Raw genomic sequence first — 20,551 nt, 5'->3', positions numbered from 1 at the left:
CTGTTTGTCATGCGCATTAGCTCCGCCCGCAGGCGCGGAGCTTCCTTCCGCTTTTCTTCTCGCGACGTTGGGGCCGTCCCGCCTTCCTCTCGCCGAGCCTGGCGAGCCTGGCGGGCCGCACGGGCTCACATTCGCTCTCTTGACGGCCTAACAGAGACGACTTGCAGCGTTTAACATTTTATTGCCCGCGAACCGGGCCGAGTCCTTTTTACGGCCATTTGGATGCTGCCCGCGTGCCTTCCTCGCGAGTCGTCCGGACGGATGGCGATCGGGGGAAAATGTCATCGCGACGGGCAGAAAACAACAAGTTAGCGCTGAGATGATGGATCTTGACGTCGTCCAATGACATTTGTCGGCTGACAGGACGCATCATCATCTGCGCGCGCCGGCAGCCGCCGTACGGACGACGACAAGCCGGGCCGCCCCGTTTGGGATTGCTCTTTAATATTGATTGTTTCAACCGGTAACTGCACCTGAAGGCCACGTTTCAAACCATTTTTCCTGCCTCAGTTGCTGTTTCCAAATTCGGGTTTGAAGACCGAGTTAAGGTTTTGTGCCTGGGTTATGGGTTGCAACTCATGTTTCCGTCTTGGATCCGTCCTCCGAGAGAGAGTTTTAAGGGACTTGTCAGTTTTTTTGAAGAAGTAGGTAAAGCACACGCGTTTATCGGTCGTTGTCTGAGCTCCCGAGCGTCTCAGTTTCACGGAAGGCAGCACGCCGACGGAGGTGGACTTTCCCCGCCTGTAGATGACGAAAATCCCGACACCGAAGAGAAAAAGTGCCCAAGAGAAGCGGGGATTGTTTCGAATTGTCTGCTGGATTATTGATGAGTACAAAGTTGCCTCCCCAAAATCCTCTTCAGAGGACGGCCGTCCAAGCGCCGTCGGCTCGGGTGTGACAAATGGCGGCCTTTTGGTTTTGGCTGGACTGCAGATTTTTCTCAGAATGAATTTCAAAAGCATTTTTGAAGGAGAAAATTGGATTTTTTTTTTTTATTTCTAAATTGTTGCCAAAATGTAAACTCATTATGTTTCAAAATTGCAAATTAATGTATGTAAAAAAAAACTGAAAGGTGGAAAATGATTTCACACATTTTGACAGATCTGGGATGCACACGTCATGGAAAAAACGTCACAGAATACAAATCGGAATCCCGCACATGAGCAGATTGTGACTCCAGTCTTGACTTGACTTGTTTTTTTGATCCAGTTTGCACAATAAAACATTTTTGTGCGATCCATTTCTCTCTCTCTCTCTCTCAACAAGTGTTGATTCCCGTGAGGGTTTCAAGTCCGCCTTTGGCTTGTAACTGAAAGTCAAAGTCAGGGTCTCAGTTGCGCATTTAGCTTTGAAACGAGGGGGTCTCCGTCCCCGGTTGGGGATATGAACTTTTCAAGTCTGGGTCGCGCGGGTGGGGGCGGCCGTGGTTTGCGTTTGCAACGAGTACACAAAGTGCGGTGAATCGTCGCCACGCTCGCTCGCAACTCGTCGGCGGCGCCATACCCAACTCCAAACTCGCTTGTGTTTTTTTTTGTTTTTGTTTTTTCTTAAACATTTGGCAAACTTTGCGCCACGCGGAGGCGGGCAGGAGGTGAGGGTGGGGTCATATGTGGGGGGGGGGGGGGGGGCGCGACGGCACCACCAATAACGTAACCAGAAGTGAGCACCTTTCAAAGATGTCACGGGCTGTTTTTTTCCCCCCACCCCAAACGATTCTTCTCTCGCTAATTTTATTCATTACAAAATCATTTTTATTCCAATTGTTGTTTATTTACTGATTCTTAGTTTGTTTGGTGTTGTCCCAGATTTGATCAAAAGCAAATAATGAAGCAATATCAAGCGAGACGGCGGGATGCTGAACTCAACGAGCTTTTTTGAAACTTGAGAGCTACTTCAGAATCAGAATCAGAATCAGATTCCAACGGGCTCATCAGCACGCCGCCTCTGTGTTCTGACACGTTTCTTTTTCAGCGTTTTTGTGGCCTATTTACAAGGGCGGAGCGGCACACTTTAGCCAAAGTGGCGTCTTCGCACGTTAGCTTAGCACTCGCTTCGAGGAGAATTTGGCCTTGCTTTCCTGGGGCCAAGACCTTTTCTTGTTTGTCACCTTTCCGCACAAGCGACACCTCAAAATGTGCGCAATTCTGTCTAGTATGCAGGCACGTGCGCACGTTGAAAGCTAGTGGCGCTGTGGCACCGGCCCTTTTGCCCCTGGATGAACAGAGTGCCTGGAACCTATTTTTGTCTTTTCAATATTAGAAAAAAATTACCCCCAAAAGTGTTTTGATATCTGACAAGCATTTATTTGAGTCTTGAGGGCTGATCTGCTCTGCACTTCCTTCAAGTCGCCTCGTGAGGTATGATCCAATGTCTTACTGCGTTTGCTGCAAAATGAACCGCAGGAGTTCTGCAGCCAATCCCAGGCCAATTTGGGCGAAAGGCAGACTACACCCTGAGCTGGTCTCCAATCAGTCCCATGCGACCTAAAGACCATCACTGAGCGAGAACTGAACCCACGCTGCCTGCACCAAAGTCAGACGAGCGTACCACAACAGCAGTACGAACTAAAATACTACAAAAGATTGTTGCACTGTTGAAAACATTACACGACTACTGGACTGACGTTTCACTAAGCGCGCCCATAAAAAAAAAAAAAAAATGAAAAATGGCGTCTTCAAACGACCCTCGGAAATGTCCAATTTGAGCATACGAAGGCAGCCTCACACCAAAATATTGTTTTTCTTCTGGGTTTCCTTTCAGGTCTATCGAGCAATCAGACCCTCGGGACCAAACCTTTACGCAAAGTTCTCTTTTTATGACTTGAAGGGGTGTCCCAATTATGCAATCTTCTCCCGGGTTGACACACGCATCGCATTCCCAAACATTTGGCGCCGTCTTCAGCTGCGAGTGCGTCACCAATAGGTACAATCTGGTCGCTTCAGCGCGCTAAACAAACTCGACTCGTACGCTACGGACGTTTCCGTACGCAATTGCAAAATGGCACTAGATTATCTATTAAAACGCAGAAAGCGATGAATTATGTACAATTACTCTTTCCAGTTTGCTTGGTTGATCTTTTTTTTTTTTTTTGTGCACCACTTTTGAGGGCTTTTTTGTTTCGTACATCTACTCATGATGGACATGTCATGTTGCCAAGTGAAAGTGGCTTCGGGGCTGACGCATTTGTAAATGTAAACACATAAAATGACCGCTGTGATCATAAATTTTGCCGTCGATGACTAATGTAAAAACACCAAATGAGGAGCTCGTGCGTGTGTGTGTTTATGTTGTGTGCGTGAGCGTCGCCTGGGTAAATAAAGAAAAGAGATTAGCGCAGCGACGAGTGCTGCCGCCGCTGCTCGTGTTTGTCTCGCATAAATTTCAATGGCAAATTCGCCCGTTAAGCGGCTGGTTTGGAAAAAAAAAACAAAACAAAAAAAAAAAAAAAACCACAAAATTTGTTCAACAAATGAATCCCGAAATTGAATTTTGAGGCGGGTGGGCGGGCTGCTAAAGACGCTCGCGCTGAGCTGCCGGGATAAAAGCTCGGGCGAGCAGATTAGCGGCATTGTGACGAGTCCAAATGAAAAGTTGCCAGCGGAGCAGGTGTGCCAACCAGAAGGTGCCAGCGATGATAATAATAATAATAATATTAATAATACCACTTCGATTCCATCTCGAGCCTTCGCGCTGCGACTTACGCAGCCGAGCCTCAAATGATCGTCAAATACCAACGCTGTGCTCCCCTTAAATTACTTGGCATTGCTTTAAATAAAAAAAAAAAAATAATTTTTTTTTTTAAAAACTTGGCAATTCAGCGGCGGCCATCTTTCCACCCTATCCTCAAAACGATCATTTGACACCGTCAAGGATCCGTTCTTACAACTGGGGCTCACTTGAGCAAATTGTCTGCAATAACGTAAAATGGAGGACTTTCTGTTTAATGTCCAGCACTCCCCCACAAAAACTTTTGGGCATTTTTTTTTTCTTCAAAACGATGGTTTGAAATCATGCCGTGTCCGTAATTGACAACGCAGGCAAGGGCAAAAAAAAAAATGGCTCACCCATCCATGGATTCTTCGAAGATGCTTGAACATTTCGAGCACTTTGTCCAAGCACAAGTCCTGGAATCCGCCCAACGTCAACATCAAATGTTTACGGTCCAAATCTCATTTGGAAAGGAAATTGTTTCCCCGATCCGAGCGCGGCAGGCGGCCCGATCGGTACCGCTGGGAGTCGACGGCGCAAAGTCGCGGGAAGTCGACTACATCTTGGACCCTTTCCTAAAAAAAAAAGAAAAAGAAAAAGAAAACAAATCTTGAGACGCTCGCATCGTCAACATCATCATCAAACACCTGCAAAACACAAAGTGCGCTAATTACTTTTCCCAGCCGAGTCGCTACAGCAAGATTTCTTTCTTTTCATAAACACTCGCTTTGCATTCTCCCATGGTCACAAATCATCAGCTTTTTACCATTTTATATTTCACTGTCCAACAAGACAAACACCAAAATATGCCGATTAGCTACCGTCATTTAATTTTCATACAATCCGCGACTTTTTTCACACTTCCTCAACCCTGTGGTTTATGCGGCGGTGTTGCTAATTTGTGCATTTTTTTTTTTTTCCTAACGGCCGCGAGGGGGCACTCGAGCGGAAAAGGTAAGAGTGACACCGGTGGAATATATGTGCAGAGGAAGTGACTTTTACCGGTCCGGCACTAGTGTGCTACTGTCATGATTTTTACTGGTATGTTGTTTTTTTTTTTTTTAACGTTAGTTAGTGCGTTAGTTAGTTGTTAGCCTGTTAGTGCGGGGCTAGTGTTAGCATTAGCACAGCACTAGCATTAGCGTGGCGGCGCTAGTGTTAAACTCTCTGTGTACCATCTTGCTTTGTGTACATCTCGTGTTACAATGTGAATTTCAATGTGGGCACTATGCATGTACCAAATGGGATTTCCTTTACAAACGTACTGGGTGAGGCTTATAACCAGCTGCGCTCTGTAGGCCGGAAATTACGGTAGTTGGGCTTGCTACCTCGGCAATTTTTTTTTTTGTCTTGTTTGGTTTTGAACTTAAGGAGCTCGCCTGAAGTCAACCTTCATCGGGAGAAAGGTTAAATATGTATTTACAACAAACCGGATCAAGTCATACCTCCAATGAAAGCTCTTGATGAAGGCTAACTTGAAACGTGTTTATATTGCTGATATGTCCACAGAGGAAGACGCAAACACCCTAAACTTTTTCTCTCTTAACTTGAAAATCAACAATCGGCACAAAATGAAGTCACACGGGCAGCATGAGCCAATGGGTGACGTTACTGTTCTTCCGCACATAAAATAAAATAAAAACATTTCGGGAAATGTTTGGAATGCGAAAGCGTGGCCGAGTTCTCGGGGCTGATTGACGTCATTTTTAATTTTGCCGGTCTGCTGTGGAGCGGAAAGGAAATCCCTGGAGGACGCGACGGCGCCGTAATTATTTCTCCTCACTAATTAGAAAAGTGTCCGAGTGACAGTTAATTGAATAAACCTGCAAGAAGCGCAGATGCTTGGAATGCAACTCGCGCGGTTTCTACGAGCCCACGTGAAAGTCATTTGCAAAAGAAAACAAAACACTTTCAAAGTTAACATTTTTTTTAAAAAAAAATGGATGCCGGAGTGGGGCGAATTCCATCCCCTGAATTGCGGCAGGTCGATTCAGCGTGAACGTGATTGGTTGAACTTCAAGCGTCTGCCGACCCGTGGATCCAACGAAGCTCGACGCGGCTCTGCTAACCTTTTGGCCTCGCCACAATAAGAGTTGCAGTGTAGTCGGGCCACGGCTCTGGCGCGGCGCTGAATATGCAAATTGGCCAAAACCGAGAGCGGCTCGCTCGCAAACATTTCCAGAAATGTTAATTTCGCACTCGGCGGGCAGCCGCTCCAGAGTACCAATTATTTGTACACAAACGGACGTGTAGTCCACCGTAGTACAGGGAGACGACTGTCGGAATGGACTTTCACAACGGCTGCGACGAGTCCGGCAACGGTCACGTGAGCAGCAACGCAGTTGAGTCCGAGAGCCTTTGAAAAATTAGGGAGCGGTTTGAGTGCTGCAATGCTCAGTAATCCAAAATCCCGAATGCTACCAAAGTGTCACACAAAGTCTGTTTTGCATCTTTTGGCCACTTTTTCCAGCCTGGTCTTTTTAATCCAACTACGCCAAACAAAGAAAATGTTCATTTCTTATTCATTTCTTCTCCTGCAATATCGCCACCTACTGAATTGGAGAGGGATTGTTCAACTTGGTTGTCTTTTTGGTACTAGACCATTTCATTTTTTTTTTTTTTTTTTATTTAAACATACTGAACTAGCCACTAACTAATCCAATGAGTCATGGTTATGTCATTATTTTTAGTATTGTACTCATTGGTGTGTCGGTAAATATTTATTACATCGTGCAACTAAATATAAACTGGTTGGCACATACTGTAGCCCACAAGTACTCCACGCAGTGTTTCAAAACCCGGACCGATGAGGTCGATTCTGGTCTTGGTTTTGAATGTACTTACTCTGCATTTTTCTCCCCATCAAAAACGTCCTTCCGGACCTTTGATGTTCTACAAGAGCGTGTGAAGAATCTCAGGAGAAAGTTCTGGTGCGGTCGGACGGACGCCGATGACCCCCATTCACGTTACGTCACAAATGTTAGCTGCTCGACATGGTTACGCTGTCCTTTAAAATCATTTTGATGGAGAGAAAAATTAAAATCTAAGCCATTTGAAATTGACGCAACCTTTCGGCACCCCCGCATCAAAGAATCCTCGACCCCCCCCCCCGCAATTTTGACGCGTGACAGCTTCATGGACTGCAAATCCTGTCGGGGTTGTGCTGAAGCGAAGGTTATATGCAAATATAAAGCGTTATTGCATCTGCGAGGGGGTGCGCAACCTTCATCACGCGCACCCACACGATCCTCCTCCAACACTAAACTGTTTCCCAATTTTGTGTTATCTATGCGTCAAGTATAAGACAAATTCTCGGGACATCACTGCCAAATTTCACGATGCTAATTAAAACTCTTTGTGGGCAGATTCCCCCCCCGTTAAAATTTGAAGACACAACCGGGACAAAATGGCGGCCTTCCTGTGTATTTTCAGGCATAAATTATCGAGATTTTTTTGGTCGGTCTATTTAAGATAGATGTGCCCGCTAAATATGATCCTAAGTCATGCTAGCTTTGGGGGATGATTTGTTTTGTTTTGGTATTCACTGGGGTTGTAAATGGGACCAATTTTTTTTAGGTCAAACTTTTCATTTCAATGGGAAGAAGACGTCTTCAGTTGTCATAAGCAACAATTAAATGTCAAATATGATTTCCTGCCTGCTCCTTACCGTGATTATTAAGCCACGGAGCAGATCCTCCACACCCCCCCGACCTCTACGTAGCATCGGCTGCTACGTTTTCCGCCGCTTTGCCTGCGCGGTTTTATTATTGGCTCCAAAAATAGACGTTTGCCCGTGATGGATGGCAAAGTGTTGACTTTATTGGACCTAATGGAGCTCGCTTTATTGTCAGCGGAGTGACGCGGCGAAATGGCGCCATCAGCACAACGCTAATAGTCGCCGTCAAAGCCGTCGTGAAAATGTTGCCTGACTTGACCGGGTGAAATTTGGTCACCGTGTCTATCGTGAGAAGACCCGCAAAAAGTCAAGGAAACCGATCCTAAAAAGACAAAAATCGGACGGGTTTGGTTTATAGCAGCCATTTTGTTTCAGTAGCACAAGTGAGAATACTTTAAAAAAAATTCAGCCGCTAATCACGAAATTTGGTAGACACGTCCGTCATGAGTCGACCCCCCCCCCCCCCAAAAAAAAAAAAAAGGCCTGAAACAGGAAGTCTGCCGTTTTGGTGTAAAACGGGCATTTTGTCTTGGTCTTACGCTCAAGTAATATTTTTAAAAAATTCAGCCACCAAAGCGGCTTTCACTTAACAAGAAATGATGCGGACTTGTCTTTCATGAGTTGACCCACAAAAACATCTTTAGAAGACCGGCTTGGAAAAAAAAAAAAAAAAAAAAAAAAAAATCAATTTTGGTTTCAAGGGGTTGCTTTAAAAAAAAATAAATAAATAAACTAATGCATGCTGTGGATGTTGCAGGCAACACGCGGGAATATTGCAGGTACACTAAAAGACACTTTAGATGATTTGCTGGCGATATAAAGCGAGCGCTTGGAGTGGAAAAAGAAGAGCGATACAAATGTTCCTGAAAAGCAGACAAGATGAGTTTTCCTCCTGGCCGACTTTTTGACGCCAAGGCCGTAAAAAAAGGTAAAGAAAGCGTTCGCTCTCCGCCCAAGAGGACGGCTTCCTCGCTCCCGACGTCATTCCGGCCGCCATCCATCAGCTCAAGGTTCCCCGGCGCTCTCCGCCGCGTGACTGCGGCGAATTGATCGCTCTCAGAATAAAACCCGCGCTGGCTCGCTTTCGCCGGCCGCCCGGAAATTTATGGCCGCAGAGGACACCCGCCACGACGCCGCCGACAGCGACAACGGCGCAATCTGTCGGGCCGCCGCTATCCATTTCCATCTGGGGAAACTCATTCACGGCCGTGACAGCAGAAAAGACGTTCTAAGCTGCTCTTCGGCAGACTTTGACTGTCAACATGCCTCCAATTGCTTTTGAATAAGAGTCCAGCAAGATGGCGACGGACTTTTGAATTTCAATGAATTCCATACAAAGCTGGATTTTGGCCGCAGTTCCGAAACGGTCCCTTATAGGTTTTTTTTTTTTTTTTTCTCTTATTGATTTTGAATGATATTAAAGCAAGGTGATCAATCAATCTGGACTGTACTCAAACAGAATATATGCTCATTTTGATTTATTTTCTCGGTAGACGGACGTTGGTCAAAACTCGGATATGAGCCCCAGACAATTTTTATTTCATTATGGAGATGATTTTGATACATTTTCCAGCTAACTGCATTTTTAATTTAAAAAAAAAAAAAAAAACATTGTGGAACTTTATTCACAGCAATATAAACCTTACAAGATTAAAGAGAAAATGGTTTGGTACATTGAAATTATGTTTACTAGAAAATGTATCTTAAGAAAACAAAAATTCCCTAAGAAAATGAAAAGTGTGCTAGAAAAAGTTTTTTTTAAATGTTCAATAATTGTTTTTTTTGATAGTTGCTTGGGCAAACCCCCCAAAAAGACTTCCCACCCGCATCTTGATTGCCGGCCGAAATCATTCGCCGCTGCCGTCTTTTTCAGACTTCCTGCAAACGATTTGGAGGACGGCGAACCTCCTGAAGGTCGTCGCCCGCCACACGCTTTGCGCCGCGGGGCCCAAATAAGAACTCCTCCCCGCCGGCTGCCATCAATCTCCCATTCAGAGACTCGCCGTCAGCCCCCAAATGGAGGGACGGACGCGGGGGGAGGCGACGGGGATCGGCTCTGCCTCGGGATGGCGGATAACGAGCGGAAAATCGTGACCCTCGACCCCGAAAGCGATGAATTTAATTGGAGCCAATGAACGCGTCGTTAGCGCGCTAAGTGCTTGTGATTAGATCATAAAACCAAAAGCTGGCCCGGCACTTCCCAGATGATGAGGACGGAAGCGCCACGCACGGACGGGTTTTCCAAACCAGTTGAACTTGTGCGGGTCGTCGTGACAACGCGACAGAAAAAAAAAACAATGCCGGCTTTGGTGAGAATTCAGTTGCAATTTTAGAAAAAAATTAATGACGACCGCACCAGAATAATCTTAGTGTGATGAGAATTAAGATCCAAAGAAAATTGTATTTTTAATTTTTTTTTTTTTTACACTAGCCAAGTCGGCATTTTACACGTTTCAGTTTTAAATGTTTAAAAAAAAAAAAATAAAGATTGGAATTTCATTTTTTTGAAACAACTTATGAGCATTCATACAAAAACTAAAGTGAGGATTTTACTAAGTTGAAATTTAACATTAAAATCATCATACGAGAAATACAAAATCTTGAAGTTGTACTTCAAATGTTTAATTTCATGAGAAAATTTTTACTCTCCGATACAAACCATGATTTAACGATATGGCATTTTAAAATCTCACTTTAAAAGTAATAATTTGATCATAAACTAAGTTTATAACAAAATGTACTTTCACAAGGGACACTCGTAATTACCTTGATATTTTTTTCATGAAAAATTCTGCAAGAAAAATATTTTTAGAATTTACAGTATATACACAATACCGGAATATTATAATTTGAAATGAAAATTAATTGTACCAAAACTCGTAATGCTACAACAAAAACATACCGTCAAAATATTAAAAAAATTGTTTGTTTTTTATTTGCTAAATTTTCCATAAACTTTATAAATAAATTTTATTGAAAGAAATTCTTTCAGTGTAAAAAAAAAAAAAAAAAAAATTGTAAATGAATGATATAAGTTTTCAACAAGAAAAACACACCAAAAAAAAAAAAAAAAAAAGTCCTTACTGTACAAGCAAGACTGAAGTGTTTTTCGTCACTCGGCGAGTGCGACGTGCGCCCCTTCACGGCGAGGCGGCTGCGCATCTTTATCATCCAGATGCTTTGGAAACTTTCCGCGGCACGCCGGCCGTCTAATAGAGCCACCCAGCTATTACCTGCGCCGCCGCGCTATCGATCCTCAGCGCTGCTATAAAACAAAGAATACACGAGAGGCTTTGTGGGTTTCTCGCTTTTGCAGCTCCTTAAAAACTTTGGCGGGGGAATAAAACAATCGGACGGGTGCGAGAGACAAAAAAAAAAAAAAACGAGTGTGGGTATAAATCTGGTGGGGACGCCCAGGTGACCTTGAGACAATTCGGTTTGGTTTGCCGTTGTATGCTTCAGCTCGGTTTGGTTAAGCCCAGCAGGTTTCGGTTTGTCCAGGTATGGTTTTGGTTTTCAGGATACGATTTGCTTTGTTGTGGTAACTGTTTTGTTCATCATCAGTTCAGTTGCTGGTAGTAGGTTCAGTTCGGGTCGTCGGGGTAAGCTTTTGTTGGGTGTGGTGCAGTTCGGTTCAGTCTAGTAGAGTTGGGGTTGTCACGGTATGGTTTGGGTAAATTGTGGCACGATTTGGTTCTTTGTAGGCGATGGCTGAGTGCATTGTAGCACGGTTGGGTTTGTGCTACTAAGCCTCGGATCCTCCTGGATTTGCCGCGGTACGTGGAATTGTTGCGTCCCTTGTTGGGTGATCAATTTCATGGTGGTATGAAAATGCAAAGGACTTGAATATTATCGGACTGTTGTGAACAAAACTTTCAGTGACGTTGAGCCCTGTTGCCAGTTTTACTTTGTCGCGTTTCCACTTCCTGCTTTTGTTCCATCGCCTCTCGGTCAGCCTGTAGCGGAGTTGTTTTGCGTACAAAGTACTTCAACTGCGATCTTGAGCGACTACTTTGAAGCATGGGCGAGAGAGTGAGATCGGACCCTGGGACCACGACGACATTCGGCGATGTTGCTCTCGAGCCTACGCGCCAGGCCCAACATGAATTATTCACTGAGGCGGTTTCCTCGTTACAATCCCGCAATTATAACAAATTAGCGTCACGATCTGCCACTTTGTCCCTCGTGTTTCTGACATTTGGGGTTGGTCGTACGCTTTTGTTCGCGCCGCAAATGGACACAGCTTCAAGCGCGCAGTCGGACCCTTAAACGAACTGCTTGTAATTTGTATTATTTAAAACCGCAGACCTCAGGTAAGTGCTAAACATCCATCAGGAAGGCGTGTGCGTGACCAAAAACAGAAGATTTACTTTACTGTGCTCCAAGTACAGTGAAAAGATCAAAAAGACTAACAGGAAGCCAGGAAATTAAGGATGACTCCCGTCGTGTTGCCGACAAACGATTCGGGTCGCCAGGCGACGCTTTGGTGCCCTCTGGTTTGAAGTGCTCCACTTGGGTTTCCGGTGAGAAGGTTTTGTTAGGCATTGAACGGTTTGGGTCGCTGTGGTGCGGTTCTACTTGGTTCACTGTGCTTCAGTTTGGCTCGTTGTGATGCGGGTCACGTCACCGTGATTATGTTTGCTTAGGCGTGGTACGGTTTGTCGTGGTACCGTTGGCTTGCTGGTTCAGTTTGCCATCGTAGATTTAGGTTTTTCTCTCACCAAAATATGTTTTGGTTCCGTATGGTCCAATTGAGTTTTGTTTGGCATTCTACTTTTTTTTTTTTTTTTTTTGTGATTGTGCTGTGGTTCAATTTATTGTGATACTGTTTGGTCAGGGCGCCATGGTGTACTTTGGCCAGTCGGATTCGCTTTGACGTATTGGGATGCAGTTTGCGGTGATTTGGTTTTGTCTGGTAACGGTGGGCTCTTGGTCGTGCGGTTCCACTGGCTGCGTGGTGTGGCTAAGTCCGCCGTCGCACCGTTCCGGTTCGCTATGGTTTGGTTGAGTGGATTTTGATGCTGTGCAGTTGTGGTATTCCTACTTTGGCTTGATCCAGTTGAGTTCCTCACTGTACCACGTTACTGTTTGGTTCGCTTCGATGTGGTACAATTTAGCTTGCCGTCTTACAGTTCAGTTCGGGTCGCCATTGATTTTCATTTTAATAAATGTACTGAACGTAACTGCCTTATAAAATGCGGACCGTACCAATATGGATTCTACGTCTATTGTTTTCATTAACGGGAGTGGCTATGGGACCTTTTTACAAACAACTGTCACAGCATTCAATTAAATGTAGCGCAAATGGTGAAACCTTACCGTTATCAATTCCGGGTTTATTGATCTTGCTTTTCATTAAATGGAGCAGTCTAAGTGACGCTTTTATTGCTGGTTCGGCGCATGTTTCTTGTGAAAATGAGTGGCTACCAGCGCTCACATTGTCTGAGATTTTTTTTTTTTGGTATAAATTATGGAGCAGAGTTATTGTCTTTGAACAGGCTCTGTTCCCCTGCGGGAATAACTACGCTGTACCAGCAATGAGAGGAAACGAGACCGTTTCAAATTATACCATGCAAAGTTTGTTGTGGAAATTTAATTAAAGGGGAGCGGAATTCCCACCGAGACCCGACGGAAAGCAACCGGATTCCATAATGGCGCTAACGTGGACGAATAGAGGCAACACCAGTCCAAAGAAAAATCCTTTGTTCATAAAAAAAAAAAAAAAAAAAAGAAGAAGAAGAAGATGCCCAAAAATTTGGCCGACAGTCCTGAAAAGCTGTAGGAAACAGGAAGTAGCAACTTTCCAAAATAAAACTGGCAACAGTCTAAAGTATCGCTTGAAATCCAGCTCACCACCTGTCAGAGATGACTCAAATTCAACTGTTTCTACATCGCTACAATAAATAGCTGGACTGCATGCCTGAACGGCTGCACCATTACATTACTCCACTATTGCACGTCTGGAAAAAAACAAAAACACAGATATTAACGTCTGATAGTATTTTGAGTCATTTGTCACTTTCTTTAGCTCTCCAAAGTTGCTGAAGTAGCATTAAGACATCATAAAGTAGTCGTCATCTTCAGAGTGGCGTCCATGTAGTTGTTCAGTCCTGCCTGCAAATGAAACGAAGGCGGCGCCGGCGGCGCTCTACAGAGGACTGACGGCTCGTTCTGGAAGAATCACCAGCGGGCACGGAGTGTTTATGCAGGCTGCTGTGTGAAGTACTACATTATCACCACTGGACCATTCCGTGGGAATGCTGAAGCGCTGAATGAAACAATGCGTTGTGAAAAACAATAAATCATCATTGGAAGAGGAATGAGCTGAACAATGTGACGTTGGAATGCTTTCAATTGGTCCAAAAACTGGAAATTGCAGGGAAAATAGAAAGCTTAAATCATTCTGGGCTCACGTTTGGAAAATTTGGGGGAATGGGGATCGCCTCCCTGGTGAGGCGTCCCAGGCACGTACCACTGGAAAAAGACGACCCGGGACACGCTGGAGAGACTACGGCTCTCGGCTGGCCCGGGAACACCTCGGGATCCCTCCGGAAGAGCTGGAGGAAGTGGGAATGGGAAAGGGAAGTCTGGGTATCCCCGCTGAAGCTACTTCCCCCGCGACCCGACCCGACCCGGGAAAGCGGTAGAATCAAGATAGGATGGGGGAAACTAGTTAACACTTTGAAGTTGGAATGCTTCAATTGGTCAAAAACTGTGGAAATTAGAGGGGCATATGTAAAAATGCCTTCATTTTTTTTTTTTTTTTTTTAACTTTTATTTTATAAATATCAAGAATTTTTGAAATAGGAGGGCGTTCTGGAGCTGTCCTGAATGTGCAGAACATGTCGGGGTTGGAATGCTTTGAATCGGTCACCATCTTGAAGGAAGGAGGCAGGAATAATAATTTAATCATCATAAAAATGCTGCTGTGGGAAATCTCCTGGTAAAATGTGGAATGGGCAATTTGGGGAATGTGGAAAATATTTCATTTTTTAAATGAATTGAACTGGTCAAGAAAAGGCCGGAATAATGTTGAATATATCATAATGTGGGGGCATTTGTTGGAGGAGAAATATGTGGTGAAAATTAGGAATTTGGCCAAATGTTTTTTTCCCCCAAATTCAAAATGAACTGAACATTTGCAATTCAGAATGGGAAAAACTTGCACAAGTATACTACGCCACTACATTGGATAATTGCGCAGGATAAATTCTCTACATTTTTATACTAGATTACTGCACTAGTAAACAGCTAAAGCGGACTTACTTACTTCATTAGAACACGGGCGGATTGCCCCACTACTGCACACTCAAAGACTACCCAAGTACATTCCTCCAGATTTTCAGTACACTCGATTACCACACGAAGAAATTGCTACATTGGACTGGATTATTGCACTAGTGTATCACTCCACAACTCCAGATGACTTCACTAGTACACGGCTACAGTTAGCAGAACTACACAGTAGACTCTCGCTCGGCTGCACCACAGGGGGGCCCGGGCGGCTTCTAATGAGGTTCCGGTGGATACGTCGTGCAAGCGACTAACTCCGCCGGGTCCTGAGACGAGACGAACGAGCGACGGGGGGAAGAGAGCCCCACTTCTACCTTTTCTCTTTTGGAAGCGGCGTTTAATTGTCTCCACCAAACACACACACACACACACAAAAAAAAAAAACTGAAGAAGCCAGAACCAGGAAGGAAGGGACAGCACTACTAAATGCGAGATTGCTCAACTGCTCCGCTAACATATTTCCAGTCCAGTATTTCAGTACTACACGACTCCCGTGCACTCCATTCGTCGGCTCCAGACGACGGCTTCGCGGGGAGGGCCTGACGGGCGACATTTCAGTCCTGCCCTGAGGGAGGCGCCACCTTTCACCCCTCGACACGTACGCACGCCGCCAGCGCCGCCGTTTAACCCCGCTCGCCGCGCGTCCCCCTAGCGGGAGCGTGTTTGCCTTCCCAAACGCGCTAATTGTTTGTTTTGCTCCGCTGTTAATTTCCATCCCATTTACATACATTTGATCGCGCGTTCCCACACTTGTTTACTTGATTGGGGGAATTACAGTACCTCTTACGGGGCATGTTTTTACATCCATACATCTATCTATCCGGTGGTCTAATTTGCATTCAGGAAAATAACCAACACGGCGGGGAGCGCTGGAGCGCACACTAGAAAAAACAAAACACAGTCCACAGTTGGTCTCCCTTTGTAGATATTTAAAGATGCAGAATTTCTTCTCGTCATCGCGTCGAAATCCAAGATTCCTTCGGTAGACTATTAAAGATCCAGAATGCCTAGAGAGCAGTCACTTCAGGACTCCACGACCACTTCGTGTCAACACTTGGAGATCTGGACTTTCTTCTCGTCACTGTGATATCTGGAATTCTTATAGTCATTTTTTTTTTTTTTTTTTAATTCAGAATTCCTGCTAGTTTTTGAACCGCCACTTAAAGATCCAGAATTCACATGAAACGAAAAACATGCAAACCCAGAATTCCGTCTTCTTTGTTCTTGGATTCATACGGTTGGACAAAAGTACACTTAGGTGGGGTCAAAGGTCACCATGATACAAGTATTTGTAGCTCGTAAGTGCTGAACGAAAGAGCAGTTAGCGTCCTCGGTGGCGGCTTTCCTCGGGGCGACGGCAGCAGCTAGGTGACATAATCCATGCTAATCAAGTCGCCGCGCTTGCGAAAGCTGCGCCCGTCAGCATACCGCGCACGTCGGTTTTAATATTCCGCACTAATGACGACCTCCTTGAAGGTGTTCTCGTGTGTGTGTGTGTGTGTGTGATGTTCTTGCTCCACTTTTTCCATCATGCGAAGCCTCGCACCGCTACAATATTTACATTCGCCAGCGTTTATCAATGTTTTATACACTAGCCGCTGTAGCAGAGAACATTTCTTTTCAAGAATATTCATGAGCGTAACCACCTGACATGGGCGTCAACGCCCGCAACCACAGCACATCTTTTAAATTTGGCCTCATTGTTTCACACCACTTTACAATGTGGACAATCTTATAAAGGCCTTATGAATTGTTTATGAGCTTATTTGTGTTTGCTGCTGTGGTATGTGTGAAGAGAAGGAATTTTGAATAATTCCTGGATCCAAAAAATGACAACATAGGATTTCTGGCTCTCTATGCATCAAAAAGAAGGAATTCATCTATAAGTGAAAGATTTCTGAATCAGTAAATGTCTAAGAAGGAATTCGGGATCATCTTGCATCTCGAAGAAAGAATTCTCAAGCTATGAGCATCTAAATGGAAGAAATCTTTATCTATGTACATCTGTAAGGGATGATTAAAGATCTATCTGTGGATTCAAAAAGGAATTCCAGGTCTGTAAATGAATCGAAGAGGTAATTCTGGGTCTATCAGTTACTAGGCATAGGATTTATGGATCTTTATGACAAAGTGGCTCTATGGAGGAATTCTGGCTCTCTGTGTCAACAAAAAGCAATTCTAGATCAATAAATGTTGATAAGAAACATTTCTGAACCAACTTACGTCTGGAACAAAAAAAAAAAAAAAAAAAAAAAAAAAAAACTCAATCCATAGGCGTCTCAAAGTAAATCTGGATCTATGTGCATCTATAAAAGATAGCTCAGGATCTATGTGTGAATTCGCAAAGGAATTCCAGATCCATAAATGAATCCAAGAAAGAAATTCTGGATCCATCATTGGCTAAGAAAAGGATTTTCTGATCATTGCAACTAAGTGGCTGTGCCATCTATGGGTATTTGGTCTGATTAATTCTGGATCAATAAGAGTCTACAAGATCAATTCTGAAGCTATACATCTCTCGAAAATAGAATTCTGGATCAAAGTCTTCAAGAAAGAATTCTAGACCCATGAGCATCTACACGTTAGCAAGTCTCTAAAGTAGGAAGTCCGGATCTGTGAGTGACTAAAGAATAAATTCTGGAGTTTTGAGTGTCTCAAAGAAGGAAACGAGTCCGTAAGACCAGCGTGGACTTGAAGCAGAGACACTGGCTCCAGATGAATTGCTAGGCGGCCACCGTTTTGATATCCTATCGTCGTAAACATCCTCAACGAGGAAAATTGCTGCATTTTCTTCACATTCTAATTTACTCTGGCAGAAAATACTCGGTTCAATCACGTCTTTTGACTCGTTTTCACACTTTGACAACAGTTCTGAATGTTTATAAGGAGAGTCAACTTCAGAGGCGGCGATGTTTAATGATGAAGCGGAAGAGCTGGACCCGAGGCATCGATCCAAACCGACCAACTCTTCTCTCGTCGCTGTTGTACGGCTCGGCCGTGCGCTCGACAAAAAGCTTTTCCATTATCGCCGTGACCCTCCTGACACCTGGAGGGGAGAACGACGCAGTGGAGCTCTGAGAGTCCCTTCCAGAGCTATTAAATTAGACACCCCTGCACTCGGTCTCCGCTCCCCAACACTCCCGTGGGCCGCTATCGATCAGCAGGTAGGCGTCGCCATACTTGACAGTGAAAAGTTTAAAAGTGCCCTGCGTCCTCCGTACTCATATTTTTTTTTTTTTAACTGAGGTACCACAGAATAAGAATCGTTTACTGCTTTTTTTTTTCCAGCAAAGGCAACTAGGATTTTTTCTTGGTTAAAGGGTGCGACATGAAACAAAACAAATCAGAGGCCAATCATCTTTCGATAACCTATCCATTTTCTTGCCCGGTTATCCTCACGAAGGTCGCGGGGAGTGCCGGAGCCTCTCCCAGCTGTCAACGGGCAGGAGGCGGGTCGGGAACACCCTGAACTGGTCGCCAGCCAATCGCAGGGCACATTGAGACAAGACAGCCGCACTCACAATCACACCGAGGGGCAACTTAGAGTGTCCAATTCATGTTGCATGTTTGTGGGATGTGGGAGGAAACCGGAGTGCCCACCCACGCAGGCACGGGGAGAACATACAAACTCCACACAGGAAGGCCTGGGATTGAACCGGGGTCCTCAGAACTGTGAGGCCAACACTTTCCGGCTGTGCCACCGTGTTGCTCAATATTATTCACTTTAATTAAAAAAAACAAACAAACAGTAACCTCATAAAATGACTGTTTTGTCCAAATGTGAAAAAACACTCAGTCAAATATTCCTGAAATGTAAAATGTGAGTTGAAGGTATTTCAAGGTGGTCATCGAGTACCATGACGGCGCAACAAGTGAGCATCTCCAGGTGCACTACGCTCCTCCTCCCCCCGTCCCTTCTTCAGCCGACGGCCACACAGCTCTTGACGACATTCAAGCCGCTTTTTGGAGGGAATCTTGTGCGTGCACTGCCAAGAGGTATTTATTGCCGTCGCTGCCTCTTCTGGTTCTTTTTACAGCACTCTCCCAGTCTTGTCCGACAGGGCGTGCGAGCACTCCTGCTCTCTCCTCGCGTCTCCAGAGTGTTCATCCACTAATGGAAAACAACTCCGAGTCGGGCGTGGCCCGTCATCGCTTTGCCAAAAAGTTTCCTGTGACGGGCCTCCAGTTGATTCGTTTCCTGTTTATTAAAATCTTGTATATATTGGGCTGTGTGAGAAATCATTCCATTTTTCCCCCGCCGTCATCGCTCAACGCATACCCAGAGGAAATCATTGCTTTCAGACAGCATTTTTTTATTCTTTTTCCCATTTCACAAGTCAAATGTTCAACAAGCGGTGAGTAGGCAAGGAATAATACAGCTGGCTAGTACACAAACCACTCCAATTGTCCCATAGGAACTTGTGAAAATAGAAATAATGCCCTCCGGGATCCGTCAACCTCCAGGCAAAAGTACATAGATCTACGTATAAGTGTCTGTAGGAAGGCAGACTGGATCTCTTAAGTGTCTACAAAAAAAAAAAAAAAAAATGTATGAATTGATCGGTGACACTAAAAAGGATCTCTGGATCTGTGAGTGTCTAGAGTAAGGAATTCTGGCGGAATTGTGAAGTCTCAGCTTTATCGAAGTGCCTCTTAGACTCTAAGAGCCACTCAAATTCTAATTCTGAATTTAGAGGATGATTTTTTTTTTTTTTTTTTAAATCACTCCCTGGGTGCCACAAGATTTTTGTGGGATGGACGTGAATTACACTGTTAGTCACGGGATTGGGCAGGAGCGGGAACCAAAGTCACTGGGAGTGGAAACCAAGGTTTTTGTGGGATTCATGCTGATTTTGACTCAGGATTGGGGAATGGGATCAAAATCTGTGAGAGTGGGAGGAAGCAAAAGTCAAAATCCACTCCAATGTCTGATTCTATCCTGAATCGCTATGAGACTATAAGAAGGAATTCTGGATCTAGGAATGACAAAAGTAATTTGGGCTCTCCAGGTGTCTCCTAAAAAAGTCATTCCGGACTCTTTAAGAAGGAATTCTCGACGTATAACTTACTCCAAAAGGATACTCTGGATCAAAAGTGGCTAAAAGAAGTCTCTGTCAATGAATCGGTGTCCCTAGGAAAGAACTGACCCCTCCGTACAGGGCACATAACCACGCCCCCCGAAGTGACGTCACGCCACGTGCGCTCACGTAAGACAAACAGTAAAAATGGCAAATACAATCCAATACATCCTGAACTGAGACAGACTCTAGGCTTCTGATTTCATTCAAATCAACGATATATTATAGATTCTAAATACAATACATTCTTAACTGAGAGAGACGCCATGCTTCTGATTTCATTCAATCATTCACACGTAGCAATGTTATGCTAGCGCAGAACGTCTCATTCATTTATACGAGACGTGGATTAAAAATCAAATTTAGGGCATATCTTCGTGCAAACACAGTCTGGTTAAGCTTCGGCCGCGAGCCAGCAACAAATCAATACGTTTGTGCAGTCTGATCATCGCTAAATATCGCTCAACAAAGAATAAGTATGTCAATCGTTCACACGCAGCAGTGTTATGCTAGCGAAGAACTTCGAATTCATTTATACGAGACGGGTATTGAAAATTAAATATAGGGCATACCTTGGTGCGAACATATGTGTTCCGGTTGATATTAGATGGATTTGGTTGATGATGCGGTCTTTGATCCATCGAAGGCATTTTTCCTACTGGGTCTTCGGTTTTGGAAAGGGTACGAATGGAACTCCACCAACTAGCCTTTCAGGATACCAGTCGTCACTATTACAAAGTCCGTGAATACACCTCTTAACCATATTTTTTGTTAAATAACCCAAATACGCGATAAA

At 44.4% G+C, this 20,551-nt stretch overlaps 1 protein-coding gene across 9 annotated transcripts in view; it reads right to left on the bottom strand.

Moving 5' to 3' along the window:
• Positions 1 to 20,551, bottom strand: part of gfra4a (GDNF family receptor alpha 4a) — a 91,159-nt gene that overhangs the window by 53,790 nt on the left and 16,818 nt on the right. For 7 of the 9 annotated variants that reach the window (XM_061843452.1, XM_061843451.1, XM_061843443.1 and 4 more), the window contains exons 3-4: positions 10,469 to 10,649; positions 4,065 to 4,283 (exon numbers count right to left, since the gene is read on the bottom strand). In XM_061843452.1, coding sequence (XP_061699436.1) covers positions 4,065 to 4,068 — 4 coding nt within the window. In that variant the 5' untranslated portion in view covers positions 4,069 to 4,283; positions 10,469 to 10,649. The remainder of the gene's footprint in view (positions 1 to 4,064; positions 4,284 to 10,468; positions 10,650 to 20,551) is intronic. The other 2 variants (XM_061843446.1, XM_061843445.1) reach the window with 2 other exon arrangements.

This window comes from Syngnathoides biaculeatus, chromosome 15, assembly GCF_019802595.1.
Source record: "Syngnathoides biaculeatus isolate LvHL_M chromosome 15, ASM1980259v1, whole genome shotgun sequence".
Classification (NCBI taxonomy): Eukaryota; Metazoa; Chordata; class Actinopteri; order Syngnathiformes; family Syngnathidae; genus Syngnathoides; species Syngnathoides biaculeatus.
This window is presented reverse-complemented; position numbering and strand designations above follow the sequence as displayed.